Raw genomic sequence first — 22,453 nt, 5'->3', positions numbered from 1 at the left:
CATCCATAGAACTCCTAGTTCATTTAAGCTTGCAGCCCTGCCTGGATAAAAAAACATCAATATCGATAAACACGTGCTTTGTCAATCCTTAAAAGATTTTTAAGTGAGGAGGTAAGCAAGCCGCTGTGATTTAACTTTGATATTATAACTTACTGCAATTTAATATAAACATAGGCTTTACCAACCGTGTGCGAAATCTTGAAAAGAGAACTGTTTCTCGGTTTTTATCAGATTCTTCGAATTCTTTACGGAAGAAGGTAAGACCCTCTATATGCACACAGTTTCTTTTACCTAATATCCCAACATCTTTATAGTTAATCCCATACTACTGCAAGATGAAAGCCTGGAGAGATCTGGGTATTAACTATATCCAGTATTCCAACATCGCAGCCCGAGTGGTGCGAGAGGCCCTGCGCATTGAGCTGCGCGCAGACGCCGCCAAGCGAAACATCAGCATTGTGAAGTTCACTCCGTGGGTGAACGGAAAGCCTGTGCCGCGCAAGAAGGTAGAACGCGATTCCGAGTCTTAGACGCCTTTGCGGCCCATTTCGGTGATTTGTACAACATGTTCCATCCAGAATAACACGATTCTACAATAACATTTCAAATAAATCTGAATCACTGAAAAAACGATGTACATTAAATTTTTTTTTTTGATAAAAACTTGATAGCTCATTCTTCTAAAGTACAACACAGTTCTGTATTTAAATATCATATAAATAATAATATACACAACATTTAGCATACATTCTACACACGCGTATCAAATACATAGATTGTGACTGCTTAATTTAGACTAAGACACTAAGTAGGAGAATCTAAGAATGAGAAAACAGTCAGTTCTGGAGCACGAGCCACGGTAGCAGGATGATGCACAAGGACCAGGATAAGCCCACCGATCCACTCTTCAAGTTGGTATAACTGTCCACGATGTGAATCTTCCAGCCCATATTGCCATGGGTAAAGGAGTTGTAGTACACAGTATCCGGCCACGTGATATTTGGAGTAATTTCCAACAGAGCCGGTTCCCCTTCCACACACTCGGTGATCAGCGATCGATTGAACTTCTTGAAAGTGGGGAAGTTATCATCCAGCCGACGATCACTATTTTGAGGATATCTGGACAGGCACAGGGGTCCAGCAGCCGTGGGCTTGGGCCTGCCTCTCCTGGTGAACTCAACACCGGCCAATACACGAATCTCACTCTGCTTCGCATCAGACAGCCGATCATATCCACCCTGGGGATCATCGGTGATAACCAACGGATGATAGTGCTCCGGGGAGTGAGGATTATTGCCACCCCTGACCTTAAAGGTGTAGGTCAGACCACGCTTTAGGTAAAGCTCTGGAATCATGTAGCCGTTGATGTACCAGGCCAAGCCACTGGACACATGGTTCGTCAATCCCTGATAGCCACGAAGTCCTCCAGAGGGTCCCAAGTAAGCGTTGAAGGTGCGTACAGTTCTGTAAAACAGTTAACTATATAAAGTGTTCATCCATGCAGGAAGATCGGATTCTTACGCATCTGTTATCCTGGTTCGCTCCCACACTGGAGGATTAGTCGTCTCCGCTCGTTTTGTAAACGCAAAGCAATCATTAACCGGTTCTGTGGTGTTAAAATCTATCACTATATCGCTCTTGGGATAGTAAGTGTGAAAGGCGGGCTCGTTGTTCGAGTCCAATGGGCCAAAGGCCCAGATCACATAGTTGCTGCGGTCTAGGAAGATCTCCTTATCGCCATCATCGGCTGAAATGTGGAAGCGCTACATCAGTAAGGAAAAGCCATACCACTTATGATAACCAACTCACATGACTTGAGGGTCCGCCTAAAACTGATCGTATTAATGCCATCTTTGCGACTATACGTATTCAACTGGAAGCTATCCAATCCACCAACCACATCGTCCCGGCAAACTCCTTTGTTTTGGCCCAAAACCTGAACGCACGGCGCCAACGAAGTGATATTGTAGTCCACGGTGTAGCCTCTGATGTCGTCTATATAGGCCACCACGACATCAGAGCCAATCATCTGGCTGGATACATCAGATCCGGATATGCCGAAAGACATATAATCGTTGGCGCCCACCTGACCGGATAGTTGAAACGTGATCTGCGGTCCGAAAACCTCCCAGGACACCTGCATATCCTTGTGTAGCTGCCGGCAATTGGGCAGCGAGAATTCGAATGGCGTAACTTTCACCAGGGATGGCGGAACATTCAGTTTATCGTTGAACAGGACATGACCGTAGTTCTCATTGTCAGCCACATCGTAGACACTGATCCAATCGATGTCAAAGATAGTCTTATCGCCAGGCAGTTCCAGTTCTATGGTCTCCTTGTTGTACTGTCTTATAGGATCAAGGCTAAATGATCATTGTTTAAATGGGTTTGTGATTAACTTTCTTAAATCCCTAGAGACACTTACTATCCTCGCTCATCTGGCAGCTTGCTTCCTCGACTCGACGGCTGTGGCCCGACTCCTGTCCAGAAAAATGTCCTCTTGCCGCGCCCATCGTAGGTAAAGTCCTTGATGCGAATGGTCTTTGAGTCCAAGATCTCAACACTGCTGCTGCTCACATTGTGACTGCGCTTGGAGAAGGTTCCGCCCAATTGGCTCATCGGTGGATCAAACTCCTCGGGTATATACACGTCGCCAAAGTTGTTTTGACTGCTCAGATCGTACACCGCCAGCCATTTGATTTCAGTTATCTTCTTTCGATCCGGCAGTGTCAGCGTGAAATCCTTGTTGTGATAGCGATCCAGGATGTTGGTTCTACGGTTAGCATTTGCATCATATATTCATGTCACTTTATTCTCCATAGGAATAATATATATTTTTACACTTACTTGCCATACTCATCGGGCACAATGAACCCCTGCGGTCCCGGCCGATTACTGGCGCCCGACCAGAAGAACGTATCCGCCCCGTTGCCGTCGTAGTTGAAGCCCACAATCAGAAAGGTGTACTCATTCACGGCGTACACATCGCCGGACACTTGATGATGGTAGGAGTTCAGTTTCCCCAGATATTTTCCCCGGTACGGACCATCCTCCTCTTCGTTCTGAGCCACTATTTGGATAAGTTATCATTTAGAAAATTCAAAGCCGGCAAAAACAAAAACATTGAAAGCAAATCGCAAACGAAAGACTATGACAACAAACTTGTTTTTTTTTTTTTTGATTTTCGCTCTGACTAATAAGCCAACAATTTGGCTTCTGATTTACTGCCACTGGGCCAGGTGGCGCCCCCTGGCGGGAGCTCTGCGAGACCAATCCAAGACTAGACCAGTTTCTCTAGTTTTACACGAAAGTGAATTTGTTTTCGCCCCGTCTGGAGCGTAACGCCAGTACAAATTTCTCTTTCTTTTGCAGTTTGCCTCGGTTTTCTTGTTATTGTTAAGTTTGCAATGTAGTCTAGTTAACTCACATGCGGCGGGGCATAGCAGGAAAATCGTTAAAATAACCAGTAGTAAATGGTGCTGCAATCGCAGACAAAGAACTCTGCTGCTCAATGTCATCTTATTTCCTTCCTTTGTTATCCCGGTCTGGTTTATTTCACTCCCACTTCCAAAGCCACGTTTTAATTTTTTAAAATTTTTGAATCGATTTTATGTCTTTGAATGCTTATTCACGCTGCAGCATTTTGCATTTCGGGTTTTTTCCCGGGTTCGCTGCGTCACTGAAGATGGTCAGATTTCAAAAACATACATATATATGTATGTTTAATATTAATTGATAGCCAAGTAAATTATTTATAATTTTTCTTGCTTTTGCTTAAGGTCGTTTCGTCACTTGCATGCGTTTTCGCTGCTATTGTTGTTGTGTTCACTTGGCCAAAACAGGTTTAGGCAGCAGTTCCGGCGTTTTTATATATATTTTTTACTTTTTCCAAAGCTCGCGCTTAAGGCCGAAATCAAAAACGAACCGCACTGTCCAAGCGATCTGAGTGAACTGAGACTTTAAGCCGCCGTTATTTCGGTTTGGGTTTCTTTCGGAGTTCCGACGTCGTGGTCTTGGCAATGTTAAGTGAGCACTGTGCTCTCCGAGTCTTTCTCTCTTGAGCTGTGCGCATGCGTGATTGGCATTGAAATGGCCAAGAGTGGACGTAACGGTACTCGCTGCATACGGAATACGCGAGGTGTGCTTGAAAGATTCCAAAATAATACCACAATATACATATATACCACCTACATGTGCACTGTACATGATTTTTATAAAATTCTTCGGAAAAGTTCTATAATTACTCGCTATCACGTAGAGCAAATTAATTCGCATAAAATATATATTGCGATATTAATGTTACTGACCCCATTGAGTATTATTTTTATAGCTTTTCTTGATCATAGTTCTTATCAGGGTAAATGTAACCATCTGGGACTGCCTGGGACGAAATAAAACACACTTTCATTATTTTTCACAATTTTCTTGCTTGCAAAACTAAACTTTATCCTTAAGTTTGCTTTTATTAGATCTTTATTTTGAATAGCAATTCAATGTTTTTAAAACTAATCAATTGCAATTTGTCGTCTGTTTGCGTTTTTATTCAAACAGCAATTGCAACAGTTTCTCTACTCGACTGCTTTGGATTTTATTTCATTTAATGAATAATGTTTTCGTTTTAAGTTCTCTTTTTTGTGTTTGCGATTTTATTTACAAAAAGGCATGTCAAAGATATATGAATAAGATGTGCGTTGCAAACAAAATTGAATAAGAGGGTCGTCGATCAAAAACATGAAATTTGCAACCAAAATATTTGTATCGAACTTCTGGAAAATTTGTATACGATTAACTCAGGATCTAGACCAATTTTCACTGAATTCTTATTTTCTAAACAATTTAGGCTCTGCTTCTATCTTCTATCCCGCTGCACTCTTCGTACTCGTATTACTAGTTTATTGAAAGTACAATATTAATAATATATCATTATTCTCATAAGAAGCACAATTTATGTTGTTTTAGTTTTTATTTCATCATTTTATGCGTTTACATTTCAGTGTTTTGAACTTGCTGCCGTACATTTTTCAGAATTTTGTCGTTTAACATTTTCAGCGCATGGTTTATAATTTACTTTTACTTTCATTTATCATTTATGGTTTGCGTTTTATATAATTTTTTGTTTTGTTTTTTATTTGTTAACACTAGACACTAGATAACCTATAAAAATGGTTGCTTTGTTTATAGTTCTTTATGGAAAACATGATAATGAACAGAAGAAACTTTACAAAACAGTAAACACGCTGGAAAAGTCGTTGACCGATGAAAAAGGGGGCGGGGCCAAGGGGCAGATAGACTATATGTGAGAATTGGTCTTGGACGCACGCACGCATAGTTGAACTAAAAGTAGCAATACTTAGCTTAAATGTAGCGTATAAAAATAGTGTTTTCTTTTTATTGGTTTTTTTTTCTTGTTTCTCTCATTTCAGATAGACTTTAAATTAAACGAATTGAGAACACTAATTTGTATTTTAAACTTAGGCTGCGTTTTTTATATGTATATGTAGGTATCAATTAACTGCGATGCATACGTTATCAATGCATCTATTTTATACTTCTTCCGCGTTTGCCTCATCTCTTTGACTTCTGCTTTCTGGTCTAGCATTGGGTTCTTAGTGAATTTATTAAGTGTTTAAATGAGCATTTTAAATTGGTTTGACTGAGACAACTTCCGGCTGTTCGATTGCTGACGTTGCTGATGAGATTTAAAATGAGACATAGTCGATCGACAAGCTCCGCGGCCTATCGTCTCTTTTTGCATGGAATGAACGTTGTCAAACGAATAAACAATCGGAAATTCGTGTTTAGTCTATATTTATAAAGTAGAGCAAACAGGGCGCATATGTTTCTTGACTTTTCATCGTAAACTTAACAAGCGAACAGAAAAAATATTACAACATGCATTTTATGATTTTTTTTTTTTTATGTTGTATATTATTATCTTTTATTACAAATACTTCGGCGCTGGCGCTAATTATACAAAAATTTTCGGCGAAATCAATAGCTATCATAATATATTACTCTTATTGTGGGTTTTTGAATTGCGCTACATGAAATCAAATATACGCTTCACTATCTATAAATGTAATGTATAAAAATTTGTTTCCATCTCTTAAGTTTCTGGTATTGTTTCTCGTTATACAAAGCTTTTGCTATGGCATTATGTATGATGTAAGGTTGGTTTTTTTGGGGGGCGGGAAGGGGAACGGATGGGGATAGGGCAAGGGTGGCCTGAGGTAATGGTATTAGGCAAACAATTTGATTGCAAGTGAAATTTGAAAACTATTTTGAAACAAACCAATTAATTTAACATAAGAATGAGGCGTGATCGTAGTTCTTGGTGTTTCTGTAGATATAGTTGCTTGTGTGATTGTGGCGTATGGTGTGGTTCTTGTGAGGAGTGTTGGCTAAAATTTATCCTGAAATATGAATAGGTTATTGGTCGCAGCCACGGCGATGATATTTTCTTCGGGGTGCCAGGCGGTGTGCAGGATCTTCTTGTTGAAATCTAGACAGTCCACGCTGATCTCATCCTTCTTCCGTTTGCCGCCAGTGCAAACTTTCCGTGGCTTAAGCACCGTTTTCGGTTTGATGATGTCCCTGGACGCCTCTAGCGTCACATCCTTTTTCGAGTTGCGGTCGAAGACGCGGAAGAAGTTGTTGTAGCTTCCGGTCATTATTGAGCTGTCCTTGCCGTTCCAACAGCACTCGAACTTGTCGAAGATGCAGTCATTCTCGTACAGCGAGCACAGCTTGGCGCGCAGGTATTCATGAACCTGTAAAAAATAAACCATGAAATTAGTATGACTCTCAGCTAAAATCAGATGTGCTTCAAAACTTCTGCAGATACCTCTACCTTCAAGAAACACATTATATTAGGTAATAACTAACCGGATAAGTCTCAATGGGCTTTGTTTCCATGTGCAGATCCCACACTTTGATGCTCAAGTAATCCCTGGAGATCATGTAGCGACCCGAGTTGCTTAGCTTCACATCGCTGATGGAGCTGATTATTTCGCTGAAAAAGCTACGATTCGTTGGATTCTCGGGCTCCTCGAACTGTTTGCTGTGCCGGTCGCATAGCGCCGCCGAACGCATATCACATAATCGTATTGTGCCCTTAGAGCTCGAGTAGACAAACACATTGCACTCGGTCGGATGGAATTCGGCCGCCGTGATCACCTCTGTTAGCTCCTCCATGTTGGTTGGCTTGATGTCGACAATGTTGTAGCTCTGGTTGACCACCTCCAAGTGCCACAGATTGATCCGCAGGTCGTCGGCCGACAAGAAGGTCTCCTGATCCGAATTAACGCTTATTGAATTGATGTGATAGGTGTGTGCATTGGCGAAGGTGCGCCGTGGGGAGGCCTCCACCAGCAGTGGTATCTGCTTCACGGATGGCACTCGGAGGGCCGTTACATTCTGTGGATCCCGGATCAGGCCGTTCTCCTCCTTCGTGTTGTAGCCGCCGAACGACTTGTCACGCTCACTGACCTTCCACAATTTGACTGTCTTGTCGTTGGTCGAGAGCAGAAAGTGCACGGGATTCTTTTGTTGCAGCCACCGGATCTTGTTTATCTTCTCCTCAATCTCCAGGGACTTGAGGTAGTCGAATTCGGGCTCGTGCGATTGGAATGTCGAATAGACATTGTATTCGCCGCGTCGCGGATTGGCGGCTTTTGAGGCAGGATCACGCTGCAATAGTTTGATGATAAGTTAAATAATGTAACGATTGCACAAAAAATATATTTCACTCACCTGAAAGATAACGACGCGACCGCCCTTGTCACCAGTGGCCAGCAGCTCGCCATCGTGATTGAATTCCACGCAGGATATGATGTCTGCATCCGTGACATCATCGTCTAGGGCGCCTTTAATCTGTGAGAAGCACCAAGACGCCTCTCCATTACCTGAAAAGACAGAGCAGGACCAAATGATGAGTATTCAATTTGACACTTTCGGCCAGCTGGAGTTCGATCCACTGAATGGCAATTCGATTGGACAACTAACTGAGAAGGCTGGCGGCTCATGAAACCAAGTGTAACGTTTGATTTGCTCCCGAGCCCATACATGTTCAAAGGAACATACATAGATGGTAAGCGGAAGGACAACCAACTATGACGACGGTATCTTGGGCCTGCCCAAATATTTGCTAATGACGCCATACTCGGCCTTCCGCGCCGGTCTGCCTGTCTTTAAAGCCCTTTAATCTCTTGGCCAAATATTCCTCTTTCCGTTTCCTTGTCTAGCTGCTTTCAGCCCACAACCACGCCCCTTTTCCACCGCTTCTTTTTTGCCATTCTCTCTCTGCACAGCCACTTTTAGCGATTGCGGTACGTTGTGTAAACGATGACGTTGCTGCTGTCCTCCTTATTCGAAAACCTCACTTTATACACTGATATTCCATAATGGGAGCATTTCATTTGGAAAATGAGTTTTCCTTTTCACCGACAGTGGTATGCAGGATGTACTTTATCTTTATTTATAGATATTTTCATTTTTTTAAATCAATTTCGAAGTAAACCCGTATTAAAAGTAATAATCTATCAATATAATGCCTCCGGCATCATTATAGACTTCATGTAGGTAATACATAAAATGTTTGTCATGCCCACTGTACTCCATTTCGTTTTGTATCTGCCATTTGCTTTTTGTTTTTGGCCCCCATGTCTGGGGGCTGTGTGCGAATTTTGGCAATTTTTTCATCATTCCCAAATATTCATTGGGCTTTGTTTGTTTGATTTCTTTGGCACAGCCCTTGCCCAGCCCAGTCCCATGTGCTGTGACCTCATTATCCGCTGGCTATTGGCAGTCTGTTGGCATTTTCCTGCTGCCATTGACGACGTCACAATGCGATTGACGAGGCGCAGCAATTGTACATATTTATGCCGACTGTTTTTACTCCGAGTGTGCAGGGTATCCGCACCGTAATAGGATCAAAGGCACTCAGTCGTCCAATTAGTCAGTCATAACTAACATCTCGCGGCACTGCGACTATTTATAGTTCCTATTATATGTGGCAGGTTTGCAAACGCCTCCGCAAACCTAGCAAACTACCATTTAGAGATGTTGAGTCATTGAACTCGTCGTCGTAGTAAATGCACAAATGAAAACAAAAGTGTTGAATCGATGAGCCATTTAATTGTGTAATGTCCGAAAATTAGTAAATAAATCATGTTACTAAATTATGCGGTTGCCTTAAAGAAAATCTTATAAATTTCGCTATGCCAATATATTACCACTCAAGATTGCGAAACAACTCATTAGTTCTTACGGCACCAATTAAAAAATAATTGTAGCATTTTCACTGGGAAGTATATGGGGAAAAACAAGAAAAATTGCTCTTGCTCGCTTATTTATTCGTTAGATCGCATATAAACGTACATAACGAGATAAGTAGATTTTCATGAGCGCCCGCAAAATGGAACAAAATAATGAAACTCAAATATTGACATAATTATTTAACACAACCACGCGATGTCGCCGCTAAGCCAAAGCTCTAGCGCTCCATCCCCCCACTACTATACTCTGCTATACCATACTATCTACCTATCTATCTACAATATCACGGTTTTCAGTCTATATACGCTATAGGGCGGGACAACTGAACGACCTAGAGAATGGCGGAACGGACTGCACGACTGACAAACACAGAAGGCAAGGTGAATATGTATATAGCGGATGAGGAGCGGTGAACGGGTGCCCCGTTCCGGCATGGAAATCCTTTTTTATTTTGGCAGCCCCTTGGATAAGTTGTTTCCTCGAAGGAAAGCGTTACAGAAATAATTCATATGCATGGCTGAACCACGGAGCGAGCAATTAAGAATATTGGTTAGGAATCATTAATGAGCAAGTTATTTGGGGTATGGGCAAACAAACATTCTGATGCTTCTTTAAAACATTTTCGCTATTTCAGCTATTGTTTATATTGCAAAGTCTAGCAAGAAACTGAATAGTACAGGCCCCACCTAATCGATAATTGATTGGTTGTTTAGTTATGATCTCAGCTTGTTTGGCTTCTTGGGCTCTTCAAGTGTGCATTGCCAATTGAGCACAAAAGAGCCTTAACGTTCGTCTCTGTAGCACCTCGCCAGTACCACCCCCCCGTCAATTACCATATCCAATCTAATCTAAGACACACATCAATCTGCCCCTCTTTACTTAACCCTCTCGAAATCTCCGCATTTCTCATGACTAGAACATCAAAACTTATGTAATGCCTTGTTCGGCGCCATTGTGTTGTTCAACTTCTGGAGACGTGCAGGCCATTAGGAGATGTCCATGTCCACTTGTGCGTATCTTGCAGATACACAGAGACTGCATATGAAATTGCCAAATAATTTTGCATACATCGCAAAGAAGCGACGAAAAAAGTCTATAAACCTGAGCGACGTCACGTTGTCTGGGAATATGCTTGGGGAAATTGAATAAAATAGAGGGGGTGTGTGGTGGATGGGGTTTCCTTTGGTCCATTGCGACTTTAACTCAATTTGCACATGGCAAAAAAAAAAAAAAAAAACACGATCCAGTTTCGAGGGCTCTATATCTATTGACCGAGCCAATTTGTACGCCGCATTCTCAGCACTTTGTGCAATTGTTTATTATTTAATTATGGCAATTGTGTCTCTGTATCGAGCATGTGCTCGAAATCAATTTTATACTCTTGCAAAACGTCCTTTAAATGTTAGAAAAGTATCCTCATACAAAATTGTGTTCACTCAAATTAAAGAATGTTCAATACAAAAACAAAAGAATCTTGTAAAAAAAAAAAATTAAATAAATTGTAGCAGTTTGATCTGTTTACTAAATTTACCGTACTCTGTATAGATCTTCTTATCGGATGCATACTGTCGTAGCGATTCGTGCTTAACCTTTACGAGTTGCTTTAGTTGCGCGTTTTTTTTTTGTTATTTGCAATAGATAATGCAATTGGGGGAGGGGGCTCAGTTTTGGTTTAAAAAATATATTTTAGGGGCTGCGGGGGCCTGTCAATTTGACTTTTGCATGCAGCTCACGTCGCTTTCGGCGTTTCGTTCAAGTGCAAAGATCAATGCTAGTTGATAGGGAAAAGTTGTTATTCGAATGCGTTCGAGACTAGTTTGTTTACTTCTCACTGAATTTGTTTATTGGCGCATTTAATGCCAACATCAAAATGATCAGAAAAGCGAAAATAGATCGAGGAAATGCCAAAACATAGAGTAGAATACCCTTGCAATTTGGCCTTGTTCATAAACTTATGTCGATAAAAACTCGAAATTCGGTATTCGGTTATTTATATAAAAGTGAAATCAAAACGATCCCATCCACAAAATCACAAACCTACAACCAAACCCATAATACTCGACTGTAGTGTATTAAAAAAAAGTTGGCAGTTCCCACACAAAAAGCGAGTGACGAACGCGAAGAGCAGCAGAGAAGAAGGAGGAGAGAAGGAGAAGAGCATCGGCAAGGGAGAGGAAAGAATTAAACTTACCGGCCATGTTTTACCGAACAGTTTGCGTCGATTTTTAAGCAGCCGCAGCTAAAACAACAACAACAGCACTAGAAGCAACGATAAACGGAGCGACAACAAAAATAACAAGAACAAAAGGAGAAGGCCAAAGGAGCTGCGCTCGCGCTCTCTAGCTCCGTCTCTTTCTCACGGGGGTGGTGTTGTTGTTGTAGCTGCCGATTTTGAAGTTTCAAAAAGTTGAGCGCGATTATTACGCTTCTTCTTCTAAGCTCTTTTCACTAATTCGTTTGATTACACTTTGGTTTTCCGTTGTTGTTTATGCATTTGATTCTTTTGTTAATTGTGTATTTTTTGTGTGTTAGCACGACTTAAGCATGTAGAGGGGAAGAAAGAACTGCAAAAGTAGGGGAAATTATTTTTTTGTTCGCGACGACGACGTCGGCGGCAGCAGCGCAGCGGCAGAATTTTGGCGTGCGTTTTATACGTGCATTTGCGCGTGTGTGTGTGTGTGCGAGCGAGCGAAAGGGAGAGAGCGAGTGCAGCCGGTGGTTGTGAGCGAATACAAAAAAATTACTTCACACCGATAAAACGAGATATTTGCCAGTTAATCCACAATTATTATTATTTATTGCATTTTGCCAAACAAATGCGAAATACAAATAAACACACACACACACTGAGGCAGACACACGTTTGCGCCGCTTGCTTTGTCTCTTTGTTTTATCGCGAATTCCGAGCAAAAAATATATGCGAAATCTAACCTTCAAATCGAGAACACTAAATAGTGGCGATGCCTTATTACTTTACGCCTGCGAGCAAAAACCGCGTGATCGAAAAAGGGATAAGCATGCAATTCCCCATTTTTTTACTACCCAATAAATTCAGGCAAAAATCAAATGTTGCCGAAAATAAGACGTCCAAAAAAAGCTTCTGTTTTCTGATTCTGTTTCCGATTCACATTCTGCGCGCTGCCTCTTCTTCCCGTTTTTGCCGCCTCTTTTGCTGCACTGCTTCGTCGTTGCGTCGTAATATTAATATGAATGCGAGTGAGTGTGGCTTTTGCTTTTGCACAAGCGGCATTCCGCCTCGATTTTCGCTATCGCACGCACTTTTGCACTATTTACACGGCTGCCGAACCACTCCCGCACGCTCCGCTCGCTGTTTTAACTTGGTTAGTGACTAACGGATTGCGATAAATCCAACGCAAAATGGAAGTATGAATTTTGTTGCAAATTTCGCACTTTACAATAAGAGTTCCAAGCTACCGAATTGCCGCTGTGCGAACGGCGTTGCATTTGCCCAGTGTTGGGCAGTGTACCGAGGCGTTGGTGTTGCAAAGTCCTTGCGACTAACAGCAGACTGTTGGCGCCAATGTTATTGGTAACGGTGATTTGGCGGGCACTTTGAATTGTTAAATAAAATCGTCTTTTCCAAAGCATAATCTATTTCCTTTTAGGGGACGAGATTACAATACAAGATACAATGTAAAATTAAATACCATCTGAAGAGTACATTGTGGAACTTAAGCAATAATTGATCATATTTGTTGATAACATTTTTATTACCGCCTGACCATGACCTATTTTTATACCCCAACATGTATAAAGTTAACATGCTTGTGGAAAAACTTAAGAATATGATACTGCATTGACTTACTTGCTGGCTTCTTGGCTCCATTGATGTTGATGGCCGTGTTGAGCATGTTGCCGATTTTGGTGATGCTCGACTGCCGCATGAACGTCCTTGGCGGCAGAGTGGGCGGCGGGGGCGTGGCCTGCATCTGTGGGTCCGGCGGCTCCAGCACCGGACTCTGCCGTCCCCAGCGACCCATTGGGAACTGGACTTCCGGTGGACGCGAATGAGAATGGGCTGGTCCAAGACGAACGTGATCCGAGCGATGATCTGCAGGCGAATTGAACGGTCGAATCTATTAGCGTGTTGGATGCACACACACCGGTTGAATGGTTGTATAATGCATGTTTGCATGAATCTCCCCGACTTCATCGCATGAGCGGGCTGCGTGTTTTTGAATTTGTCGGCCAATTAACACCTGTCGCACAACCACTAGTCCCCTCCCCACACCCCTCGGTACCTACCCCCTCGCTCTTGGCCAAACAAATGGGTTGTGCAAATGAATCGTCTCCTGTCATTTGTTTACTTTAGAAATTACGCCTGCGTGCAAAACAGAACAAAACATCTGCTTTCGGTTTGAATTAAATTCCGCCGCCTTCGTGTTTAATAAATTTTAGGTTTCTTTTCTTTATTTATTTTTTTTTTTTTGGTCAGTTCAGAGGTGTGTCCGTCGTTTTTGGCCTCGTCTGCTTTTGTAGATCCTCTTTTTTTATTGATCTCTACTCAATTTATTTCGCTTCCATCAGCAGGGAAATAATATTCAGAATATTTGGTTTTTTTTTTTTTTTTTTTTTTATACAGCCAAATAGCCAAATGCAAAGAGGCTGGCTGGCGTTCCAATTAACAATTACACAAAAAAGGCAATTTCGCTAATCTCCAGCCCAAATATTTGATTTTTAACTCTGAAGGCAGCGCGAAAACGTCAGAGTGGAAAATTTCGGCTAGTGAACAAAAAACATTGTAAAAGACAAAAACATATTTAATGTGGCTTATTGTGGACATGTGTACAATAAAGTCGTGGTGGTCGCATTTTTAGTTGGGATACGAAAACAAACTAAAGCCATCTAAGAATTCCAGAAAAATATTTACAAATGAAGAAGTCAAACAAATAGTCAAAAAATCATTAAATTCGTTAAATAAACAAAAGTAAAACCACAGGCATTCAAAAGAGGCTCCATCTTTTTTATAGTTTTTGTTATGAACTTGGAATTATTTAAAAAAAATTAATGGATCAGATTCTATTAAATTTTCCATTAACAATTGTACAAAAAATAAGCTTAGGGCGGGTTTATTCAAATGAGATACCAATTGTTTACAATTAAAAATTCCTATGCAAATAAATTGGTCAATAAACACGTAAATCGAACTTTTTAGATAAGTTATATCGATTTCTTTATTATTTGTTTTATCGTAAAAACTTTGCCCCGTTTCAAATGAAATACATATCGTGCAGTATTTGCTTTTTTCTAAAATTTTAAATAAATATTTAAACATTTAATATCTATTTAATATCTAGATCATGCCCAAAGCACCACTTCTATTATTGTGACCTCGGCTGTTTACACTTTGTCATGAGTTTTTGTGTACGATTTATTTCACACAATTTCGCATTACGGATATACGGTTACAATATGAAGGCGAAATTCCACCACGTTCATTAAAGGAGCGATATATGCAGATATATATATGGGCTATACGGGAGTGGAAGGAGGGGGGAGGTGGCGGGCGAGGTGTGGCATATGGCATATATGCAAAATCGGGTGTACGCAACAAGTTGAAGAGTCGCAACATATGCATGACTAATGGCCAAGAAGAAAGAAGCAGACGGCAACGTGTGGAACAACAAATCAAAAGAAAACCACACTGGCAAAATGCGAAGAATTGTAATCCAATTAATGGGCTGCGTCTTCAATGTCTCGCGTACCCGTAGAAACGTGAGTGCGGCAGCCAATCGCGAATTAAAAATCTTGCCATTTCTTCGGCATGGGAAGTACAGTGGGTACTGAGTGAGGTGAACAACAAGAAATGCTATGGAGAAATAGGTCTGAAGCTTAGTTTTGACATCATTAAAAAATATTACGCATACGTACTGTAACACATTCTATTAAGATAGTTTTGAAATATTAAAGTCAGAAAAGCTCTTTACATAAATTATGTTTAATGTTCCATTGTTTAATACCGAACAGTACCATTTTACTAAATATTGCCTTAATAAGCAACATTCTTAATAATATTAAGTATGCGCCCTGTGTAACACTTAACAATTTGTTATAATACCGATTATATTTTTTTAGAAATTTATTTCTAATATTTACTGTTCTGTCACTGAAGCTTAAGAATACACTACCAGAACACTCGAGATGCAAAAATAAACAAACAAAATGAAAGGTCTATTAAAAGTGTGTGGCATGTGAATGGTTGCAGGGACAAGCGCCAGCTTTTCTTTTCCTCCGAAACGCAGCAGAATAACAAACACAAACGGCAACCAAGCAAAACAATAGCAAACAAATAGCGCATTTTTCAAGAAAATAATCATGGCAAGATTCTGCTGTTTTCGGGAAATGACAAAGACAGGCAGCGGAAGCACCGAAAAGGAACTCAAAAATAAAATTAGACAAATACACAAATTTTTTTACAGATTTTCATACATACAACATTGGCATTACGCATTTCGTATGAAGGTGAAATTGTTTAAACGTACGCTGTTCCGTAATTTGAAAACAAACAAAGTACTAAAAAATATATAAAATAAATGATTTATATTCGCGTATAACAAACTTAGAATATTCAAGTTCAGAATAAAATGTCTGAAAGCAAGTTTAATTATGACTGAGATACTTTTTTTCTGCCTGCAGAAACCACGGATTTACTGATGCTATAAATAAGTGTGGCAACAGTTTTAGAGCCACCTGAACACGTGCCACACGAGACCCACTTGGATCCCAATCCCAATTCCCCATCCCCAATCCCTGGCACACTCATCATCCAAAGTCCAACCAGGTAGACGCAATCCGCCAGCCGCCGAATCTTTGCTGCCTTGATTATTTTCGGATCTGTCAACCCTTCTCGCCTGCTTTTCCTAATTTTCCTTTAATGAATGGGGTTGGAGTGGGAGGGGGTTAGGCACAGTTATACCTGGCATTGTTTATATTTAGCATTTCATATGCTCCCGCTTGCCGAACTGTCCATAATATGTCCATCAAAGTGTCTTTTCAGTTTGACATCCATTGGCGGCAGCAGAGTGGCTTACTTTCTGTATCTTTTTGGGGCGGTAAGATTGGGGGGTGGGATTGATAAACATTTCGACGGACAGACGTGATTACTACCATATGTCCGACCAGATCCGTGGCAAGCAATATTGTGCTTATCAAACTGTTTCGGCTCATCCAATTAATACACTTCACGGCCCCGAACTCCACCCCACTGCACTCGTGGCTGGCAGATATAATGAAACTAATTAGCATTTGACAAACACCAATCTCATATTATATTCCTCATATACAGTGGGCGTTCGTACAAAAGCAAACATTTCACTGATGAAATTTCCAGAAATTTTCAGTGCAATATCACATGAAAACGTGTTGATATTCTGTAAATTGCTCCATGAAATAAGTGTACACTTGGGATTGTAGGTAAATTGCTATAGAACCAGGCGCTGATTTACCTATCATTAAAAACTGCTCTTGACCCTATGGACTTCATTCTATTACCACCTTTGTATTACCAAGTAAACAAAGTATCAAATGGGTTAATAAAAAAAAAACATCTTTTTGATATTTAGTCCACTAGTTAGGTAGACCACTGTACCAATAAAGAATCCGCAAAAACAGGACCCAATTGGCTAAGGCAGACTTCAGTTGGGAAAACAAATTGTAAGCCCACAAATAATGATTTAGTCACATGGAATCGAAATCAAGATAAATGCGCGTGCTATATGGTTGTTTTCTTATTTTTTTTTCGCTTTGAGCAATTTGTTCGATTTGCTAATGCGAACAGCTTAGGCAAATATTTTGGCATAAAAGTCAGCAAGAGACAAAATAGTAGCTATTAATTGTTTGTAAGTCGGCTCGCTAAACATGGCCAGTGCGAGTCAATAGTTGTTTATTGTTTGGCTCACAGCGAAACAAAGCGGCCTGAAAATGTTGTTAACCTCAAAAACCGCCAAGAACGTCAGCCAGATCGGTCGGTATTATAGCGGCGGTGGCGGGGGGCTTAGCCTACAGAAACTAGAGATTCAAATGGTATGGTATATAGCATAACCCCCCTGGCCCCCCGCAAAAGGTTGACGTAACAGCCAGGCAGCTAAACTCTTGAAAAATGGTAGCACTACTACTATACTTTCGGCGGTATTGAAACAGCTGTCTTTCCATATTCGTAGCATTTGAATGGTAACCACACGCGCGCATATTAAACATATGAAAAGATTTTCGAAAACCGAAAACCAACTTACCAGCAGACTTCTAAAAACGTTGAAAAAAACAAATCACAGACACACAGTGCTATTTTAATTGACAGTCTTTAGATATCTCATAATTTGCCATGCACTCGGCTATTTTTAAACTCTGATTTTGTATTTATTTTTGGTTCCTATTTCTGTGGCCTCCTCACTTTCAGATCGGTGGTTCTCTTCAAGTCGCGTTGCAACGGTTAAAATTCCTGTCCACACATCCGATTGCACTGCACTTCTTGGGCACGGGCACTTTGGTTTCTGGTTATCACACTGCGCTGGACGGGCAAAGAGGCGTACAAAGGCACAATGGGAACTAATTTAAATTGAATTCGAACTCAGTGCGCGCGGCCAGTGGAAAAGTGGAAAATAGGGAAACTCAAATCGCAGCAGGGCAATGGCAGGCAATAAGGCGAAACAGTCGGCGACGACGTTAAAATTAGCACTGAAACGCGCCGTGCGAATGCGCGCCTATGATTTCTTTGCCCACTCTCACTGCTCCCCAGCGGAGATGGTCTCTTTTCTAGCTAGATATAGCTATAATTATAGGTGAGATCATAAAAATTTGGAAAAAAAAACGTAAGTTAATTCTTATCGCCTCTTAAGCCGGACTTTTGAAGCAGAATTATCAGAGATTACAGCTTTTTATTAAACAAAGCTAGGACTACCATTAGACATTTAAAAGATATCATCACAGAGGAAATCTCTCCTATGAGAGCCTTGAAAACGTTTAACTTAAAGCAAATATATATTATTACAATTGAACATCCTTTAAATTGTTATGTATGTTAGTGAATTTACTTTATTATTTGGTTTATTTGTTTTATTTTATTGTTGATTATTTGGTATAATATCTTTATAAGTAGAACTGCCCAAAGACAAGCCAAGTGAGCACCACTGTTTCCCCAAGTACTCTCACGCTCTTTTTTTTGCTCTCTTCAGTTGGCGATGACCGTGGGGCCTGGCGCTCTCTTTTGAAGAAGATTTTTGTAAACAAAACCGCGACACGCATTGTTGCTGCTAATGTGATTGTTGTTGTTCTGATAAACGCTAATTTGCCTATTGATATTGATGTTAATGTGCCTTTGCTCACACAGTCGCGGCCAAGGAGATAGCACTGCCTCTTAATAGATCGTTTGAATCTAAAATGCATGCAAATTTAACATTTTGGGCATACGAAAACAGACAATGAATATTTTTGTAAATGAATTGATTGCTTTCGATAAGTGTGTAAATCATAATTTCATGGACTTAAGCTGTTGACGTAGTGGGTGTGTCAAGTTTGTACTTTGGTAACTGCTTAACCCACAGATTTATTTGAATCTTAATCACTGTTCAACAGGTTTCACAGATTTCTACCGGTTACATTTACAAAAAGAGGAATATTATATTTACTGCATGGCATCGTTGTTTGTTATCTCAAAACCCTAATACTTCTTATACACTACCATAACTCCTTGTACGTCCTGGCTAGGGCTCGGATGTCCTTCTCTTGAGTATTGTGTTGAATACACAGATAGTTCCTATGGTTGCTCCAGTCCCTGATGCTGTGATGGTACATCACTTCCACGATGAGCAGTTCCTCGTAGAGCTCCTCCCAGACTATGCCGATTGTACTGGCACAGGTCTCCAAGAGCCAACGGAAGGAACAGGGGAACAACTGGCGCAGTTCATGCTTGTCATGCTTCCGAATTCTTTTCATATACCCGTGTAGAAGCCAGCAGTCAAAATTGGACACTTGCAATAGCAGCGTCTCAGGGCTTGGCGGCTCATCATTGATATCGCCCGATACTTGGTCTGATGCTCTATCAGAACCATCCGGATTCACATTTTTTTCCAGATTGCGACGGGGCAGATCTAGAGGGATGTTCAATGGATCCATGGTCCCTTCCTCGAAGGTTTGCAGAGAGCTAAGGCTGTCAAGTGGTATCTCGCTATCGTTGAGTTTGAGAAGAAAGCTGGGCGTTTCGGTAACATCCCAAAACGGATTATTTATCTCAAGTTTCACACGCCTTGCATCGCGCATTGTTATACGTTTCAAATAGCGGGCTCCATATGTTCCAATGGGCTGTGTGAACCGAAAGTCCGGCCGTTTCTCCTTCCTCTTTAGCTCGTTGATCCACGTCTCGGTTTTAATTTCAGTGTTGGCGCGGTATTCTCGACCATCACCTCGGATTATTGTTATTGGGCGGAATATGCCCACTTTTTGGATGTCCTCCTGACAGGCAAGCTCCTCCACCCGTAGTTTAAGGCCATGCTGGGACAAATACTGCGTCAGCTCGGTCGTCTCCAGCACAAAGGGATCCAGGTTGCGGGCCGTGTGATCCACTTTCATGTTTTCTGGAATTTTGATGTTCATTTTTGCACCATCAGACCGCGATACTTGGAGTAGGATTCTGTTGAAGTAGGAGTGAGCCGGAGTCAAGCTGGGCTGGAATTCAATGTGCTCTTTCTCCATACTTTCTTTGCTGGACTCGCCAAAATGGTCCTTTAGCATCGTTTCAATAATGTGTGTAAGGTTTTCATGCTGACGCCTCATTGCCGCAGATCCCTGCATCCAGTCGAAGGTTTCGCCTTGCTCCTTTTCTTTCCACTCTTTTGCCAGGATGTCGTCGACCTGACAACCAGTCCTGGTGGCTACCCCGAAGCGACGGGCAAAACTTTGGTTGTAATGCGAAACAATCACTTTCCTCATCTCCACAAACTCCATCCACTTGGTAAAAACAAAAAGCAAGGGAGCCTCATCTCCGCCGATTTCCAGCAGTTGTTCGTTGATTTTAGCAGCCGATTCGGATATTTTTCGCTCCTTGATATCGTCCAAGCCGAAGAGTAACTTCATGGCGTAGAGGATGTAGGCCATAGTCCTGGCCTCATAGCGCGGATACGAGTGTACGGTCATGGCGTTGAAAAAAGTGGGCGGATACAGGTCAAGCAGGCTATTCACGTACTTCAGTAGCCGAGGTGGCAGTGCCAACTCCAGAATATAGCGCTCCGCTAGGGAGTGCAGGTTCGGTTTTTGATATTCAGACAAGTTTATGAATCGAGACATACATGCAATGTTTGAACGCAGAAGCTGTAGAGAATGTAAAGATATATATTAATAGAAATACCATCGTTAGAAAATCATGGATTATATTCACCTTGTTGGTAACCTTGTCTTTGATTTTGCTGAGCTCCATATCTTTGAGCAGTGCCTTGCCCTTGGCCGCCACATTTCCGGGCAGGTAGTTAAGCATACACCGCTTGGTCAAGTGCTCCTCATCAATGAAGCGCAGCAGGTCCGATAGCTGTATATCATCCTCCACCATATTAAGGGCTATGCCCAGCACCACATACAACTTGATAATATTCAGGCAATAGATGTTACGGTCAAAATTTTGAAGCTGCTTGACCCTCGGTCTCAAGCTGTGGCACGACATACTACCCTTGCTGTCGCGGCTGTGCTTGTCCAGGTGCTTCAGCGGCATATGGCGTTTCAGGGACTTGCGTGCACGCATTGACCATTGCAGGTGGAGACTCTGCTCCCCTTCGGACTCTGAAGCTCCTCCGTGCGAGCGGTAGCCGGAGGCGTCTAGATTGCGCTGTAAAAGGAATGGGAGCAAGGTGTTAGACTGGCATCTGAGTAAACATCACTAATGAGTCGAGTAACTATGTCAGTTACATAGCTTGTGGAGCTATATAAGACGACCGTGGTCATGTCAGCAACAGTTTGGCAAAGTGACTCGTTGCACATATGTCCATGCGTCTGGTTCTAATTGGCTTGGCCATCTTGGCATTGGCCTACGCACAACCTGTGCCCGGAGCTCCAGAAGTCATTGAAAGTAATTAGATAAAATAATCCTAAAGCTTATTTTCCATCCAACATATTCGCCATAGATTCTAAGCCAGTACAGGAGATAAATACAGCAAAACCCATGTATAATGACTATCAACGGACCCTTTTCCTGCTGCTGCCCCTGCTGTTTCCTAACCAATTTTATATACCGACTACCAGCGGCTAATAAACTACCTTAGTTCTGTTCCACAATCTGAACTTGGCGCGCTCATCATTTGGGTCACCCGTTAGAGTGCTCTTTTTGCCCTTCTTGCCTTTCTTTAATGGCTTGTGGTTGTAGATGATGCGGGCATCTCTGAAAGAATTGGGAATTTAAAAATAAGAAATTTTAGGGGAATGCATGAACTCACATGGGCAGCGCCCGCACATTCAGTTTGGGCAGTCCCGTCTTGTTGCTCTTGCTGAAGGCCACCTCCATGCTGCCCAAGTAAGCCGCCCAAACCTGCAGGGTCATCAGCTTGAGCTCCGGCTTGGCCCCCATGTTGAGCAGCTCCTGAAGGAAGCCGCGCAGCACGTAGTTGTAGAACTCCCACGAGGTGATGTCGTCCTCATCCTCTTTCTCCGTATCCTTCTTCTGTCGGATCGTCCTGGCTGTGTACCGGCCTGCTGCCGTGTCATCAAAGTTATCCTCGGCGGTAATGTCCACTGCACGAATCTGATCCTTCTGTGTGCCGCACTCCACGCAGTAGTAGAATCCCTCGCGTTCCTGAAAGGTCGTACCCTCGCACACATCGCAGTGCATGTTCTCCAGCTGCATCGTCTCGAGAACTTCCTCCATTTTTGGGCCTTTTTCTTGACGGTATCAGATTTAAATTATATTATTAATCAAACTCGCGGTTGTACACAAATCGTGCATGCGTTAGAGATGGGAAATGATTTATGTTTACAGCGATATCATCCGTTCTTCGATTGATTCGATATATCGTCCGTTTCTTCTATGAAAACGTACATCACTAGATTCAGGCGGCAAATAAAAATTGATTCAAATTAACAAGTTTTTAGTCATGGTATTTTAATAAAAAATTTATATTTTATTAAATTAAGAGAGCGGATCTTTTTGAAAGTATATATTAATCTTTTATATGCACTTGTA

General features: G+C 41.6%; 5 protein-coding genes across 8 annotated transcripts; 2 read left to right on the top strand and 3 right to left on the bottom strand.

The window, feature by feature from the left end:
* Positions 1–12: 12 nt before the first annotated feature.
* Positions 13–751, top strand: LOC117144581 (protein stunted). Its single transcript, XM_033309856.1, has 3 exons — positions 13–111; positions 175–257; positions 315–751. The coding sequence occupies exon 3, from the start codon at positions 336–338 to the stop codon at positions 528–530; it is 195 nt and encodes a 64-aa protein (XP_033165747.1). The 5' UTR covers positions 13–111; positions 175–257; positions 315–335; the 3' UTR covers positions 531–751.
* Positions 676–3,958, bottom strand: LOC117144580 (protein Skeletor, isoforms B/C). The gene is made up of 6 exons (XM_033309855.1): positions 3,428–3,958; positions 2,848–3,070; positions 2,426–2,773; positions 1,810–2,363; positions 1,522–1,747; positions 676–1,464 (listed from the first exon to the last, which is right to left on the bottom strand). Exons 1-6 carry the CDS (start codon positions 3,516–3,518, stop codon positions 837–839), a joined length of 2,070 nt encoding a protein of 689 aa, XP_033165746.1. The 5' UTR covers positions 3,519–3,958; the 3' UTR covers positions 676–836.
* Positions 3,959–4,628: 670 nt separating this feature from the next.
* Positions 4,629–13,348, bottom strand: LOC117146040 (protein phosphatase PP2A 55 kDa regulatory subunit). Of its 4 annotated transcripts, none has more exons than XM_033311979.1 (5): positions 12,631–12,728; positions 11,468–11,840; positions 7,753–7,904; positions 6,886–7,689; positions 4,629–6,770 (listed from the first exon to the last, which is right to left on the bottom strand). In XM_033311979.1, exons 2-5 carry the CDS (start codon positions 11,472–11,474, stop codon positions 6,402–6,404), a joined length of 1,332 nt encoding a protein of 443 aa, XP_033167870.1. In that variant the 5' UTR covers positions 11,475–11,840; positions 12,631–12,728; the 3' UTR covers positions 4,629–6,401. The 4 variants fall into 4 exon arrangements, with proteins under 4 accessions (XP_033167870.1, XP_033167869.1, XP_033167871.1 ...); XM_033311978.1 differs by having other exon boundaries at positions 12,556–12,720; XM_033311980.1 differs by lacking the exon at positions 12,631–12,728 and adding an exon at positions 12,208–12,293.
* Positions 13,349–18,756: 5,408 nt separating this feature from the next.
* LOC117146039 (TATA box-binding protein-associated factor RNA polymerase I subunit B) lies at positions 18,757–22,232 on the bottom strand. The gene is made up of 4 exons (XM_033311976.1): positions 21,711–22,232; positions 21,535–21,655; positions 20,666–21,106; positions 18,757–20,598 (listed from the first exon to the last, which is right to left on the bottom strand). Exons 1-4 carry the CDS (start codon positions 22,136–22,138, stop codon positions 18,970–18,972), a joined length of 2,619 nt encoding a protein of 872 aa, XP_033167867.1. The 5' UTR covers positions 22,139–22,232; the 3' UTR covers positions 18,757–18,969.
* LOC117146042 lies at positions 21,219–21,526 on the top strand. The gene is made up of 2 exons (XM_033311981.1): positions 21,219–21,346; positions 21,402–21,526. The coding sequence occupies exons 1-2, from the start codon at positions 21,259–21,261 to the stop codon at positions 21,524–21,526; spliced, it is 213 nt and encodes a 70-aa protein (XP_033167872.1). The 5' UTR covers positions 21,219–21,258.
* Positions 22,233–22,453: the final 221 nt, after the last annotated feature.

The sequence above is a fragment of the Drosophila mauritiana genome, chromosome 3R, assembly GCF_004382145.1.
Source record: "Drosophila mauritiana strain mau12 chromosome 3R, ASM438214v1, whole genome shotgun sequence".
In the NCBI taxonomy this organism is placed as follows: domain Eukaryota; kingdom Metazoa; phylum Arthropoda; class Insecta; order Diptera; family Drosophilidae; genus Drosophila; species Drosophila mauritiana.
This window is presented reverse-complemented; position numbering and strand designations above follow the sequence as displayed.

Coding starts and splice junctions, on each gene's coding strand:
- LOC117144580 (XM_033309855.1), bottom strand. CDS start 3,518: ATGACATTGAGCAGCAGAGTTCTTTGTCTGCGATTGCAGCACCATTTA. Junction 2,364..2,425: donor CTGCCAGATGAGCGAGGATA/GTAAGTGTCTCT, acceptor ATGATCATTTAG/CCTTGATCCTATAAGACAGT. Junction 1,465..1,521: donor CGAACCAGGATAACAGATGC/GTAAGAATCCGA, acceptor ACTGTTTTACAG/AACTGTACGCACCTTCAACG.
- LOC117146040 (XM_033311977.1), bottom strand. CDS start 13,277: ATGGGTCGCTGGGGACGGCAGAGTCCGGTGCTGGAGCCGCCGGACCCA. Junction 7,905..13,102: donor TGGAGCCAAGAAGCCAGCAA/GTAAGTCAATGC, acceptor CTGTCTTTTCAG/GTAATGGAGAGGCGTCTTGG. Junction 6,771..6,885: donor AGCCCATTGAGACTTATCCG/GTTAGTTATTAC, acceptor TATTTTTTACAG/GTTCATGAATACCTGCGCGC.
- LOC117146039 (XM_033311976.1), bottom strand. CDS start 22,138: ATGGAGGAAGTTCTCGAGACGATGCAGCTGGAGAACATGCACTGCGAT. Junction 21,656..21,710: donor AATGTGCGGGCGCTGCCCAT/GTGAGTTCATGC, acceptor CAATTCTTTCAG/AGATGCCCGCATCATCTACA. Junction 20,599..20,665: donor AAGACAAGGTTACCAACAAG/GTGAATATAATC, acceptor CATTCTCTACAG/CTTCTGCGTTCAAACATTGC.
- LOC117144581 (XM_033309856.1), top strand. CDS start 336: ATGAAAGCCTGGAGAGATCTGGGTATTAACTATATCCAGTATTCCAAC.
- LOC117146042 (XM_033311981.1), top strand. CDS start 21,259: ATGTCCATGCGTCTGGTTCTAATTGGCTTGGCCATCTTGGCATTGGCC. Junction 21,347..21,401: donor AGCTCCAGAAGTCATTGAAA/GTAATTAGATAA, acceptor TATTCGCCATAG/ATTCTAAGCCAGTACAGGAG.